General features: G+C 40.5%; 1 protein-coding gene across 2 annotated transcripts in view; it reads left to right on the forward strand.

Annotated features, from left to right (window-relative positions):
- The window catches only part of CRYBG1 (crystallin beta-gamma domain containing 1), a 96,433-nt gene that overhangs the window by 20,704 nt on the left and 62,611 nt on the right, over positions 1-13,118 (forward strand). For both annotated transcript variants that reach the window (XM_038133194.1, XM_038133195.1), the window contains exon 2: positions 10,928-11,057. In XM_038133194.1, coding sequence (XP_037989122.1) covers positions 10,928-11,057 — 130 coding nt within the window. The remainder of the gene's footprint in view (positions 1-10,927; positions 11,058-13,118) is intronic.

Genomic DNA, 13,118 nt, shown 5'->3' on the forward strand with positions numbered 1-13,118 from the left:
CAAACTTGTTTTCATGCAGAAGTGCATGTGCATTGAGATTATCCACCTCTGCTCTGGTTGTTTGTTAAATCTAACAGACAAGTTAAACTTATTTCTTTTATAGAGGTGTGGCCACAGATCAGTGCTGGAGATAGAAATAGTTTGTTGTCACCAGCTTCCTCAAAGTTAAGACCTTATTTCGTTTTTTCTGAGGATTTTTCTTTACATGTAATGATTCTATTATAGGAGCACATTGTTTTTACTCATCACAAAGTCTGTGCTTGGTTTACTGTGTTCAGAACTGCTTGGCAGGCTCCAGCTCAGACATTTAATATAATTAACATGAAGGTGTTTCCTGCTCGGAAGGTATTTAAGCATTCTAGGATGATCAAGCATTGAGGCTGGAAGATGAGCTGTTCAAAACCAATAGTTGAAGGCCTTGTAGATTAGTAATCCAGAAGAGAGCTGTTAATGAACAGAGTGGAAGCAACATTAAGTAAGTGTACTGAATTGTAACAAAATGTTCATCATTTTAAATAACAAAGCCTTACACAAAATTAACTGGGCTGTCAGTGTCCCAGTTAAAAAAATATTCTCCCTAGTTTGTCTGCACCTCCTTTCCCAGGAGCCTCCCATTTTCATTTTTCATTTCCCCTGTGTTGTCTCTTTGCATCCTTTCTTTTTTCCTCTCTCACTGCCTGCAAGAGCACTTTTGGTAGCTGTGGAAAAGAGAAGGGGTGAAACAGGAGAGTGGTAAATGGATTTGACAAGAGGCAAAAATACTGACAGGAGACAAGTCATTCCTCAGAAGGTGAAGCAAAGCAAACTCTGAAGGTGAAGCCCGTGGTCTTCTGGCTCTGTAAAGATGCAGAGATGCAGGTAGGCTGCCTTCAGTGAGCTTGTATCCAGAAGGAATCCTGAATTCTGCTGCTATTTACTCGGTAAGCTAGTCCTTCTGAAGAAGCCAGTATGACTTCAAAGAAGCACTTGGTAGTGTAAATCCATGTTGTGATGTCTGTTTGAGCTGGCAGAAAGCCTGAACTCTGTGGAGGTATGTAGAAAACCCGTCCACATCCATGTGTTTATTTTGATGTGTAACTTTTGACAATTTAAATAACTGTATTAATGGCATTTAAAGGAACGTAAGAATGAAGAGCTCCGATGATAGTTGGTATGGCTGTGGAGTGTACTGTGAAACGGTGTCTTGCATAGGTGCTGTGATAGAATTTGTGACAAAAATCACTTTCCATGATGCATCTGTGACGGCAATTTATATAAGTTTTGAGTCGCCTTTTCTCTATTGTTATCTTGTTGAAAGGTCTAATAATTTTCAAGATTTCCGTGAACTACTTCCTCTGCTGGACACATGACTAGAAAAGCCATATGGAGTATGAGAATAGATTTTTACAAGTTGTATCTAAAAAGATGTCTGTGTTAAAGCATTTTTAAATTGTTTTCATAAATGTAACTGTACATACACATAAAAGATGAAGGTTGTTTGCTCCAAGACATGGGAGTCATGGACCTGGCCCATTAAACACTCTCATAAATTGTGATTCAGTATTGTCATCTCTTAAGAAATGATGCTTCACTCAGATACTCCATATTGAAATTTGCATGGAATTTAAATGAAAGCAATTCATCCAGGATTTGTATTGAAATCTCTGCAGATGTGTGATTCAGGCAAATGAGAAAATCCATAGTGATAACTTTTGCAAAAAATTACAATTACTTAAAGCCTGAAATAATAAAGTCCATTATTAAGTCTAGAAGCAACAAAACATTTCTTATTACACAAGTTGACTTATCTAACTATAATTCTATGTTTTCCTGCTAGTTCTTACTGAATTTGTCATTTCAATTCAGTTTTCCATTCCTGACATCAAAAAGAAGTTGTTTAATCATTTTAGTAAATCATTCTTCCTTTCTTCTTAAAGCTCAGTAAAATTTTAATGGCCAGTTTTCAAAGCTGAATTTACAAAGCTACGTCTACATTCTTAATTGGTGCCTTTCTAGTGCCACTTTAAAAAAAAGAAAAAGATTGCTTTTTTTCTGCAGCATGTTTGTAACTGTAGGTTACCTAGGTATTTAGACTGTTGGTATTCAGAAATGACATAATAAATCTACATTAATGCAATTTGTAATCACAAATCTCCAGTGAATGTAAGCCGCTGTGTTATTTTGTGAGCCAACGGTGGCTCAGTGCCTTGTTGCCAAAAGTCTGAGTTTCAATTGGGCTCAGCATAATTGATGCAAATGTGGAATGGCTGGTACCACACTAGATGCTTGTCTTTGTTCGAGACAGTGGGCTAATTTAGCTCATGAAATCAATTCATTTTAAGTGAGTTCCTTTGCTGAAATTGCAGGGTGTGGTTTGTGAAGATTTTGATGCATAGATAAATGGATGAGTTTATGCAGCACCAGCCAAACCTCACAAGTCCTGGTTGCATCTCATTCATTTGGCCCTTTCTTCACTCTCAGCCTGTGCTGCCAGGGGCTCATGCTGGGCTCAGGGACCTGCACAGGGTCTCCTCACTGGCCCGATGGGTGCAGGAGGCTTGAGCAGGGGAGAGCATTAGGCTGCTGAAAGGCCATGGAATCTTCTGGGATCTCGTGCTGAACGGGCCCTTGCTGTGAGCTGCAGTCCCCAGCCACAGCCTGGAGCTGTGGTCGTTCATTTCCCTGTGACAAGTGTGTCCCCAGCACAAGACCTGGCACTCAGGGGTGTGTAGCAGTGCATCATTCCCTCCCTGCTGCCTCTGTACCCATCTTGGACAGTGGGAACTTGAGAGGCTTATTTTGGTGTATGCAAACCTGTTTTATCCCTTCTTGTGGGCAGAAAGGTTCTTCCCAGGAATGAAAGACTTTCCTACTTGTTGCTGGAATTGCATTGTATTTAGAATTGTCCATATGAATTTCACTTATTCTGAGTTCCACTTTGTTTCCACTAAAGTGGGACTTCAGTCCAAGGCAGATTACGACATGCTCACAACAAACTTTAAAGAGCACAAACCTTGCTGATTTTTTTTTTTTCAACTATCACTTTGAACCACAATGCTTAAACTCACATAAAAGAGCAGGTGGGGAAATTCTGCAAGTGTGAGTCTGGATGTTCAAAAGCATTTTCATGTCTCTGGATTTGTAAACATCCTTCTGTATCTCCCAATGTAGCTACAGAAAGTAGGAAAATGATGCAGTAACGTGATGTTTCTGTTCCTCAAGTCATGGTGAGTCAATATGAACAAAGGAAGACAAGCATCATGTGTTTAAAGAAATGAGTGATGCTGGCTTTTTGTCTCCTCAGTCAAACTGCTTCATCTGGTTCTTTGAGCTTCTTACTATATAAAATGAGATATTACCTGTGTTAGGTAACTCAGTGCGATGATTATTGTTTATACAATGCTTTAAAGCTAGGCCAGAGTATAAATATCAAGATGAGCTTTTCCCCAATTGAGATAGTCCACTTCAGCATAGTTACAATTGACCTAGGGGCAAGGATATTATTAGTTCATTGTATATTTTCTCTGGCACAACTGTCAAAACAATTTCATAGGCTATCAAAAGTTGCCCATACTTAGGCATATTCAAGGAATTAGGTTTCCCCTGACAGGTTTCTCTGTAGAGATTAATTTTTTCCCAAAAGTTAGGAGTTGAAAAATTACAGCAGAAAATTCCAGGAATATTTTACAAAGCAAATTTTTACTAACTAACTTTAGCTGTCTCACAAACATGGAAGTGTACAGGAAGCTGATGTAATGTCAACATTTGGCTGTGGGAGGAATGGAGTGGTTATTGAAGGCATCATGGGTTTGTTGGGGCACACCTGGCATCTATGTAGAGGTGCCACCCAGTGGCTGGATGATAACAATGAGCTTTTCTGATTAGTTTTTTAATAAGGCCAAAAAAGGGGGGGGGAAACTACTTTAAGGAGTACATCTTATGTTAATATTGTACTAAGTTTGGGATTTTTTTAAAGTCGCCATCAGCACAGGGAGTTCAGTTTCACAAAAAGTAGTTACTGAGAAAATTGGTTAATGGTCTTCAAATTACAGAATAAAAAAAGAGCTTCAGTAATTTGAATAGTCTCCAAGTGATGAAATGAAAAAAATGTATCCCTCCTTTGAAATGAGGTTTTAGAAAGTGGATCAGTACATGTTCCAGTTATTTTGTACCAAACCAAATTTTTGCCTTTTGTTAAATTGTGATTTTTCCTATGCAAATGAGGGCTAGAAATACAACTAGAGAGAAATGATTGTTTGTGGTAGGCATTAACTGAAGTTTATGGTGTATCTCCTCATAGGAATGTCAATACAGAATGATAATAACCTGGTTTGTAGATATAAAAAGTGAATTGCTCTGAAGATACATAAGATACAAAGTTACTTAAGACAGCAAGATACAAAATTAAATCTATCACAGTTAATTCCATAGTTGAGAACATCAGGAGGCAAAATAGTGAAAGGGTGATGAGCATCTGGCACAAGCCTGGTACAGGTCAAGCTCTATGCTACTATTCGTGAATATTTTAACTAGTTATATAATGGCATATATAAAGATGGGCAGCTAACTCGGTCATTAAATTTCCAGATTATCTAGCAGATAACCTTATAATTCAGCTTTGTTGTTGGATTTTATGATCCATCTTTCCGAAGTGTCTTCACTGGATTTTTTTCCTAGTTAATAGAGGTGCTAAAAAGTTAACTTTAAACATAATTAATAATTGTAGTAATTTCTATGACAGAGGGGCTTTTTGATTTTGTAAAACGGAAGAAGATCACTTGGAATAAGAAACCAGAAGCTGCTTGGATTCACTGTATTAAAAATTTGGCAGAGCAGCACTGTGTCTGTGTTAGCACTCAGAAAAACATGTTTTGAAGGCCTAATGACTGTAGCATTTCCAGCTGCATGCTGTTTGAAGTGCAGGAAAGCCAGAAGCTTGGAGCCATTTCATCTCATGATGAAGTTGCTCAGAGCTTCAACAAACTGCCAAATGCAAACAAATACATTTAATAACCTGAAATTAATATATTGTTCTGGGAAGGCGGTAGAAAGAAAAAACAAATACACGTAGGAATGGAAGTGGACAACAAGTACGACAAGTTTGTGGCATGAGAGTGGCTCAGAAAAGCTCTGTGCAGTCTTTGTGTGAGCAAATGTATCGTGGAACAAAGCAACGAGGCAGCAGACCTGCTCTTCGTGGTTTTTTTGTGTGAGTTGAGCAGGGACATTGTGTGCAGCTCTGGACACATCTTTGCTGGAGAGGTCTTGTCAGAAGGAAACAGAGAGGAGAACATGGGAATTCCTTTACAGAACGGGAAGATGGTGCTAAATAATGGCTGTGAATGAGAGATACAGCTGAAGCCTGCAAGTATTTAAATGGTATGAATTTACCAAACAAAGGAAGGAATGATTTAGGCTGAATTAGTAAGGCAGAGTGGAGTAACTATAACAAAGGGTACTTTTAGGTGAGGTATTAACCCTATTATTAAGACATATGAGAAAACACCTTGAAGTAAGCCAGTAGGAATACTTCTGTGCTGACAAGATGTGACCTAAGGTAGTTTAAACAGACTTTTCTGTCTCTAGGATCTAGAACAGTGGAGGCAGAAAGGTAAAACTCAATTCACCTGTGAATCTGAAGCCTGGCCATTAGATGGCAGGGTGCTGGCACAAGAGGGTGTGTGCCTCCCCACCACTTCTCAGTGCCATACCCAAGGAGGAGCTCTGAGCCATTCATCAGTCCCAAGGCGTGGGAGAAGTTTGCAGTGCTCAGTTTCCATATAAAAATCACACACACACACATCCTGTCACTCCCACAACAGAAGGACATGCAGTACATGTCCCCAAGCATACGTCCGTTCAAAGATGTGTGTCTGCTCCAGATTTCCACTCCTTGAAGGTCTGTGTGAGTAGGCAGGTGTGTGCAAGAGGTGTCCCAGTGTAGCAACCCCTTTGTATAACAGAGCTGAAGTTGACTCTTCTGTTCCATGACCAGGGACACAGAAATGGGATTGCTGAGGCAGTGGGAAGAGGTGATATAGATGTGGTGAGTAGCTTGCTGCAGACTGTTCAGGGAGTCCACATACTGGTTCTGTGGAAAAGATGACAGAAAGAATAACAAGCAGTAGCTTTGTATGGAAAACTCCAGCCCAGAGCAGGCTGTTTGAAATGCTCAAAATATATTAAGGCTGTAACGACAGCAACTCAAATAATGCACAATTAAAAAACCCTTGTTTAAAATAGTCTACACTGCTAAAGGATCTGCCCCAAGGAGTGATCCTTATAGATGTATCCACACCTCTTTTGCCTCTGGAGTGAACTGTTTGTGTTTGTGCCACCTAACATTTGACCTGGGTCTGATGCCCCCATGGCTCTAAGATCATAATTATATTTTTGTGGCTTCAGTTCAAAGTGTTTGAAGTAATGTGAAGGTTGCTTTGCTGCCTGCAAGACTGGTGTTTTCATAGCATTATGCCAAAAGTATGCTGCATGCTGTGGGATGTGGGGCACACAAAGGCTGTCTGAGGACAAGAGGCTGGTTGGGATGGTGGAGAGCAGGAGAAGCCACTACTGGTCTCGTCCTATCCTTGCTGTGACATCCTCAGGGCAGTCTGTCCACAGAACTGTGCCTTGACTTTTCCTCGGAGAGAAGCAGTCGGTCTCCTTCAGAAGAGAGCCCAAGCACACGGTGATGCGTGTGTGGGACGGCTGACAAGGGCACCAGCACCAGGGAATGAACCAGGGAGGTAAATTATTTGTCAGCATAGGTGCATCTATCATAGTCACGGGCACTGAGGTGGTGGATGAACCAGAGAAATGCCCCTTGGTGCTCTTCATATTGTTCTGTGTTTTGCAATAAATCTTTAGTCGGTCATTTTGCTGATCAAATTGATATTTGCTGCTCCCAGGGAAAAATTCTGTTCCTGATATGGTGTGGGAGGGGGAAGATTGGGTAGAGGATCCGAATAAACAAACAAAATACGTTTCCATTGTAATCAAGTTGCTCTTGCTCATGCATGCTCTCTCTTAAAAAATGATCTCATACTGTGTTGATTGAAAAGTGGGAATTAATAGGCAAGAACAATCTACTGGACTGCAGAAAAACAGCAGATGGGAGATGGATCGCAGGGCTGAATATGATGGATTAAGAGGGAATCCATGTCTGTAAAATTTATAAGGATGCTAGTTTAGTAAGCACTGTGAGGTTAAAGTATATGGCAACCCACTCTCTTCTTCTTTTTGTTAGTGAGTTGTTTGCTCATTGCTCCTACATTGTCTTTACATATTTTTGTCTAGTTCCCTTCAAAATTATTTGTAATTGTTATATTTCAAGTCAATAGGTTAAGATAGTTAATAAGATAACGTCGTGTTGCTACTAAGGATTAAGCATGAACAGGTAAGAGTGATGGGGCCAAACTGTGTGGTCTGCAGCATAAAGAGAGCACTGCCAGGTCAGTTCCCATCTGCTGGTTTCCTTTTCCAGTCAGTAGTTCTGCTGTGAATCAGGTAAAGAGAAGATGTACGTACCTACAGAACTTCTCCTTCCTCCTTTTCGTGCCTCATGCTCCCTCCAAAAGCTTGATAATTTCCAAGGCCTCCTTCTTGCTCTTCCTTTGCTTCACTGTAAAATTAATTATTACTGTAACTAATAGCTGTATGAAAATATGTGTGCTGGTTTTGACTGGCATGGAGTTAGTTTTCTTCATGATAGCAGGTATGGGGGTATGGTTTGGATTTGTGCTGGAAACAACAGAGGTAACATGGGGCTGTTGTAGTTACTGCTGAGCAAAATGTCTGGGAGGGTTTCATAACATGCTCAGTGTGTTGCAAGCACCTTTTCCCCCCGGAGCCTCGGGGCTCTGAGCAAGTGGGTATGGTTACACAAACATGCCTGGGTGAGAAAAGCAAGGGTGTGGGTTGACAGTGCCTCAGTTTCTCTATGGTGACTGTCCCCCCACCTGCCCTTGCCCCACAGTGAATTTCTCTGCCATGCATTGGGGTGAGTTGTTCTGCATCTGGGCTGGAAGGAGAGAATTTGGCTGGGCAGCTGGGGCAGAGGAGGTGCAGCCCTGTGCCCTCACACCCTGTCTTGCCCTCAGGAGCTTGTGTGTGTGCCCATGCCTTCAGGCGGGAAGCGTACTGCAGCGTTTCCCTGGAAAACTGCCCAATGCCATAAAGTAAAACTTGGAGGCTCTGGTGAGCTCAGCTCGTCAGCAGATTGTTGGGAGGATAGATGTCAAATCAAAGGTGCAAAGAGCACCTTTTCTCACCTGTTTGGAAACCTGGAGCTGGCTGTTTTCCAGTGCAACATCTTTGGGTTGAAACCTCCCAGGCTGCTTCTGTCAGCTCTGGTTTTTGGTGTGAAATTGTGTCCTTAAAAAAAAGAGGTGCCTGAAAGAATCAGTGCTGCTTCACTGTATTCTGAAAGCAGCAGCTTTCTGGCTACCACACGGCAGACATGCCAGAACCCTGAGGTCTAATGGTGTCTCAGGGACTGATGGCCATCAGGAGTGGGCACGTGGGGCAAGGTGTGAGGATGTCCCCAAGGAAGCCCAGCCTTCATTGGTGGAAGGGAGCCAGCAAGGGCCTCCCAGGTGAATGTTGCTGGCTTGCCTGGGGACCAGCACAGCCCCCTTCTGCAGCAGGACAAAGGATATCCTGGTGAAATAGCCTGTCTTCCTATCTAGGAAGTGTTTGCTTCCAGAGCTTCCTCTGGCTTCCTTTTGGCATTTGGGATTAGTGATGTGAACTGACACAGGTTCGTTGTATATCGCTTGGGGTGCCGATGCTTGTCACCAGCCCAGCAGCACCATGGCAAATGGTGGCCTCTTGCAGAGTGTCATTGTCACCTCAACAGTTGACAGCTCTTCCATCCACTTCCGTTGGTGTGCCATTATTTTCTTCCTCCTCACTCTGACTTCATATCCAGACTTCAGCCAAACACCTTCCCGGCCTCCTGCCCATATCCTGTTACTTGTTCCATTGCTCTGGGCGACAGGGTTGACAGTCCCCAGCCTACTGTTACTCCCTTCATCAGTATCAACCATAGACAGGGTAGGTAGGGTGCCACAGGACTTCAGCACTACCTGAGCAGCTTTTTAATGTGACTTTTGAATTTTCTCACGTGCAATGTGTGTGGAACCTCCCCAAAAGCAAGCTCTATCGGGGGAGGCAGAACATGAAAATCAAGATGGACAGCTCAAAGTCAGCTATGTCCTGGGGAAGGTAACCAGCTATTAAGAGTGATGCAGTTTCTTCCTTAGAAATAGGTAAATAAACAAAATAATTGCACATGTTTATTGGGATATGTGTTAAAATGTCAAAACATTTTCACCACAATTATGCAATAAACTGAACAACTTTATAAATATGCCTGAGGCTTTTCTGCTCACTTACTCACTCTTTGAAAACTCTATATGAAAGTCAGTTATAAAACTGAATTTGCAAATAAAGCTGTACAAACAGAGCTGGATTTGGGACAGTGTGATGAGTCTGGAAAAGAAGCCTGTGGGAAAGAGGTAGTTTTGTTCCAACCAAAATGGAAAATATGCATATTTTAAGGACAAAACAAAACGAGAATATTTTGAGACTTTTTTTTTTTCTGTGAAAGCAAAATATTTCATGAGGGTATTTTTTCTGCCTAGAGATCTCAATGTTTCAAACTGGGGTGAGTTCATTGGATGGCTGCCAGTAAGGTGGTTACCTGTGAGGGTCCACTTGCCCTGTGAAGAGAGGGTGGAGAATTGGGGCTTGTTCAGTTTTGGAGAGAAGGCAGCTTTGGGTGGTAATGGAGATGAACCCAGACTTTTCGCAGTGGTGCGTGGTGGGAAGACAAGACAACAGCGAAAAGTTGATCAAGGAGAGATTCAGATTAGATGTAAGAGAAAACATTTTCACTGTTGTCCAGAGAGGTTGTGATGTCTCTGCCCTTGCATATTTTCCAGAGTTGGTTGGGTAAAGCCTGCAGCAACCTGGTGTGTTCCCATAGCTGACCCTGCTTCAGGCAGGACATTGAACCAGAGACCTCTTGGAGTCCTTTCCAACCTAAATTGTCCTATGATCCTATGAAAAATTCAGTCCAATTTTGAAATAAAAATATCAAAATACATACCATTTTTAAAAAGCTGCATTTTAACCAATTGTCAAATCATCCAAAGGACAAAAATATATAAACTGTTATATTTATCAACCTTATAATAAAACTATCTTCAGAGAATTCTGGATTCTTGCTACTTTGACTTTTCAGACAGTGAAATGGAAGAGATTTAATAACTTTGTCAATTTTTACTATTTTTTTTCTCTCTTGAGAGGAGAATAAGTGCACTTTTTCACATTCTTTGGATTCAGAATTTGCAATTTGACATTGCAGAATAAACGTGAGCAAAATTAGGTTTCTCAAGTTTTAGGACTGGCTTGCTTAAAATGAATGTATTGCTCTGAAGATTGTATACACTTCTATTGGGACAGCCTCTTCCCAATAAGTGACTTGTTCTGAGAATTCAACTGACCCTTTACTGAGACAGCTTCCAGAAGGAAAGCGAACGGAACATGTGATGTAATGTGGAACTATAAGCTCCAAATGTTGTAATCTGCTGTCTCTGAAGAGGTGGAGTGACAGGAGATAAGACGACTAATTTTTCTGCCTTGTGGCTCTGATGTGGTTATCCTGCTGAGTGTTGTATTTGGATTTTGGTTGTTTCGTTATCAGGAAAAAGCTGACACGTTAGTTTCAGAGAGCTAAAGCAGGTGGGATGAATTAATGTCTAAGAAGAGGAGCAAGTATTTTTAGCTAAAATAAAGCAATAAACTTTGCAAGTGCCAGAAGCCTGGAACCACTGCAACAGGAGAAAATATCTTAGTGTTTTGTCAGAAATACAGCGAACACTGACTCAGGCTTTATTTTTTTTGCTAGGATGCATTAACTGAACCACGTTTCCTCTCCTTGCAGGTACTATGATGTGTCGGGCAGACGCTGCACTGTTCAGGAGAACCAAACACCCTCAGTAGTCTGCCCCCACTCTTGTGCTCTCCCAGCGATATCAATGTCTACTGCCTCACTACCAGCAGCACTTAGAAAGGTAGGAAAAAATCAAGTATGTGTGTTTATATAAACGTAGATATACATGATAAACATGAACACACTTACATATATCATGAAGGTGTCTACTCTGAAACAGAAGGTATAATTGTAATCTTCCTTTAAAAGGCCTGTGTTTGAAGTACTGGAAAATTTTCAAATTAATAACATGTACGGAAATAAGGAACGTACATAATGACTTTAGCTGGCATGAAGAGACAAAAAGAAAATGGCTCGAGGAGATCTTCCACATGCTCCCACAAACCATATGGCTTTTGCCTTTTGTTCATAAAAAATATGTAAGCCAAAATAATAAAGGAAGAACACCTACATTTCTACAGTTCCCCACTTAGCCCGTTTTGTTTTTCTCCCAAATTTGCCCTAAACCAGGACACTTGGTAAGTTTTTTTCCCAGAGAAGGAGGAATGGCTCCACGTTTGTTTCTAGTGTTCATTTACCTCATGTAGTGTTACTCATTTGCTTGGCAGCAGTATTACTGCATGGAAGCAAGCTAGGGAAAATGCTAATTACTCCTGTTCTAATGTGAGAACTTAATTTCAGATTGCAGACAAAGTTGTGCAATGCCATTCTTGTCTTTATTGTAATATTTCCATGGAGAGAGAAATACTATTTTTCCACATTAACAAAAGTACTCAGTGGGCCAGTAGTTGAAAAAGTTCTTTCTTCTTGGTTGTGGAACTAATATTCATCTGAATATATTTGATGAAGGCTTAAAATAGTCTGTCTTCAAAACAAACACATTTATTTTTCAGTCTTCTCAAGGAAGCAAATCTCATTTACTAACTTGGAAAAGACTCATTGGTCTTTAGCTGAATACACAAATAACACAAACCCCAAATATCCCTTTTGGTTTCATTCAGGATCTTAGTATCTTATTGATACTGTTGAAACAGCCAGCAAAAAGATCTCAGCTCTTCACAAAACAACAACACATTTACTGTGCTGGGATGACATTCCATTGTAGTAGAGCTAGCTGTGAAACTGGCTTTCCAACAGAAAAAAAATTGCTGTTCACCCTACTGCTGTCCTGTATATTTGCTTCTTCCAGGGACTTCTAGAAAAGCAAGTAGATGTTTGATATTTTTTGGTGGAAAGAATAGTAGAGATCAGCTGTTGCTTAGAAAGCTCTGAGTTGGCATTTAGTTCTTCTTTTGGAAAAATTTGTTCATACTTACAGCTAAATTAAACGGTTGAGGTGTCATTTCTCTAACCTGGAATCAATCCATTTTTACTAAGATCATTTAAAACCTTTTAAATGAAGCTTCTGAAAGTGAGACTAGGCCACATAATTTTATACTTTGATGTATAATGCAAAAGTCTGATTGTTAGATAAATTATAAAAATCAAGGAAATCGCCTGGGGGTGAATGTGTGTGAATTCAGCAGTTTCTTTTGTATTGGGATAATCTCCTAATGTGTGTAATAACACAGTCACCTGCTGATGACAGATGGTTTATGGGGATTGGGATTTAAGGAAGCCCTGCCTTCCCTCAGCATTTCTTGTGGGAGAGTGGTAGAAAATGGTGGATTAGAAAACATAAGCTGTTCGCATCAGGCTCTCTGTTGCTGTTCTTTCTATGGAAATCTGTTCATAAGCCTTTCAAAGGTAAATGTACTGAGTAGAGTCTTGCAGAATAATGTACCCAGACTAATTTGTTTTATCCTCTGTTTTTGCCTAATTCATATTATTCCCTTTACCTTGGGTAATTAAGAACTGACTCCAACAATGACTAAGACAAGCTCTCCTACATTCTTTTGTTAATTAAACAGTCTTCTACAAAATATTGCTTATCAGTCTTTGGAGCTCATAGAATTTTAGATTTGTTTTCTGGGGATAAAAATGTAATTTTATTTTGGTTCTTTCCTTTTTTATGGTAGTGACTATTAAATCATGGTGTTCACTTTCGCCTAGATTGCCTTTCACTCTCAGCAAGTTCATGCCCTACTAGTCAGCAGAAGATCTAAAATAACCACTCCCTTAATGGTTTTCTTTACCTTCTAAAGAAAAAGCTGTCCCCAGCGTATTCCAAGAACTTGTTGGA

The sequence above is a fragment of the Motacilla alba genome, chromosome 3 (assembly GCF_015832195.1).
Source record: "Motacilla alba alba isolate MOTALB_02 chromosome 3, Motacilla_alba_V1.0_pri, whole genome shotgun sequence".
Lineage (NCBI taxonomy): Eukaryota > Metazoa > Chordata > Aves > Passeriformes > Motacillidae > Motacilla > Motacilla alba.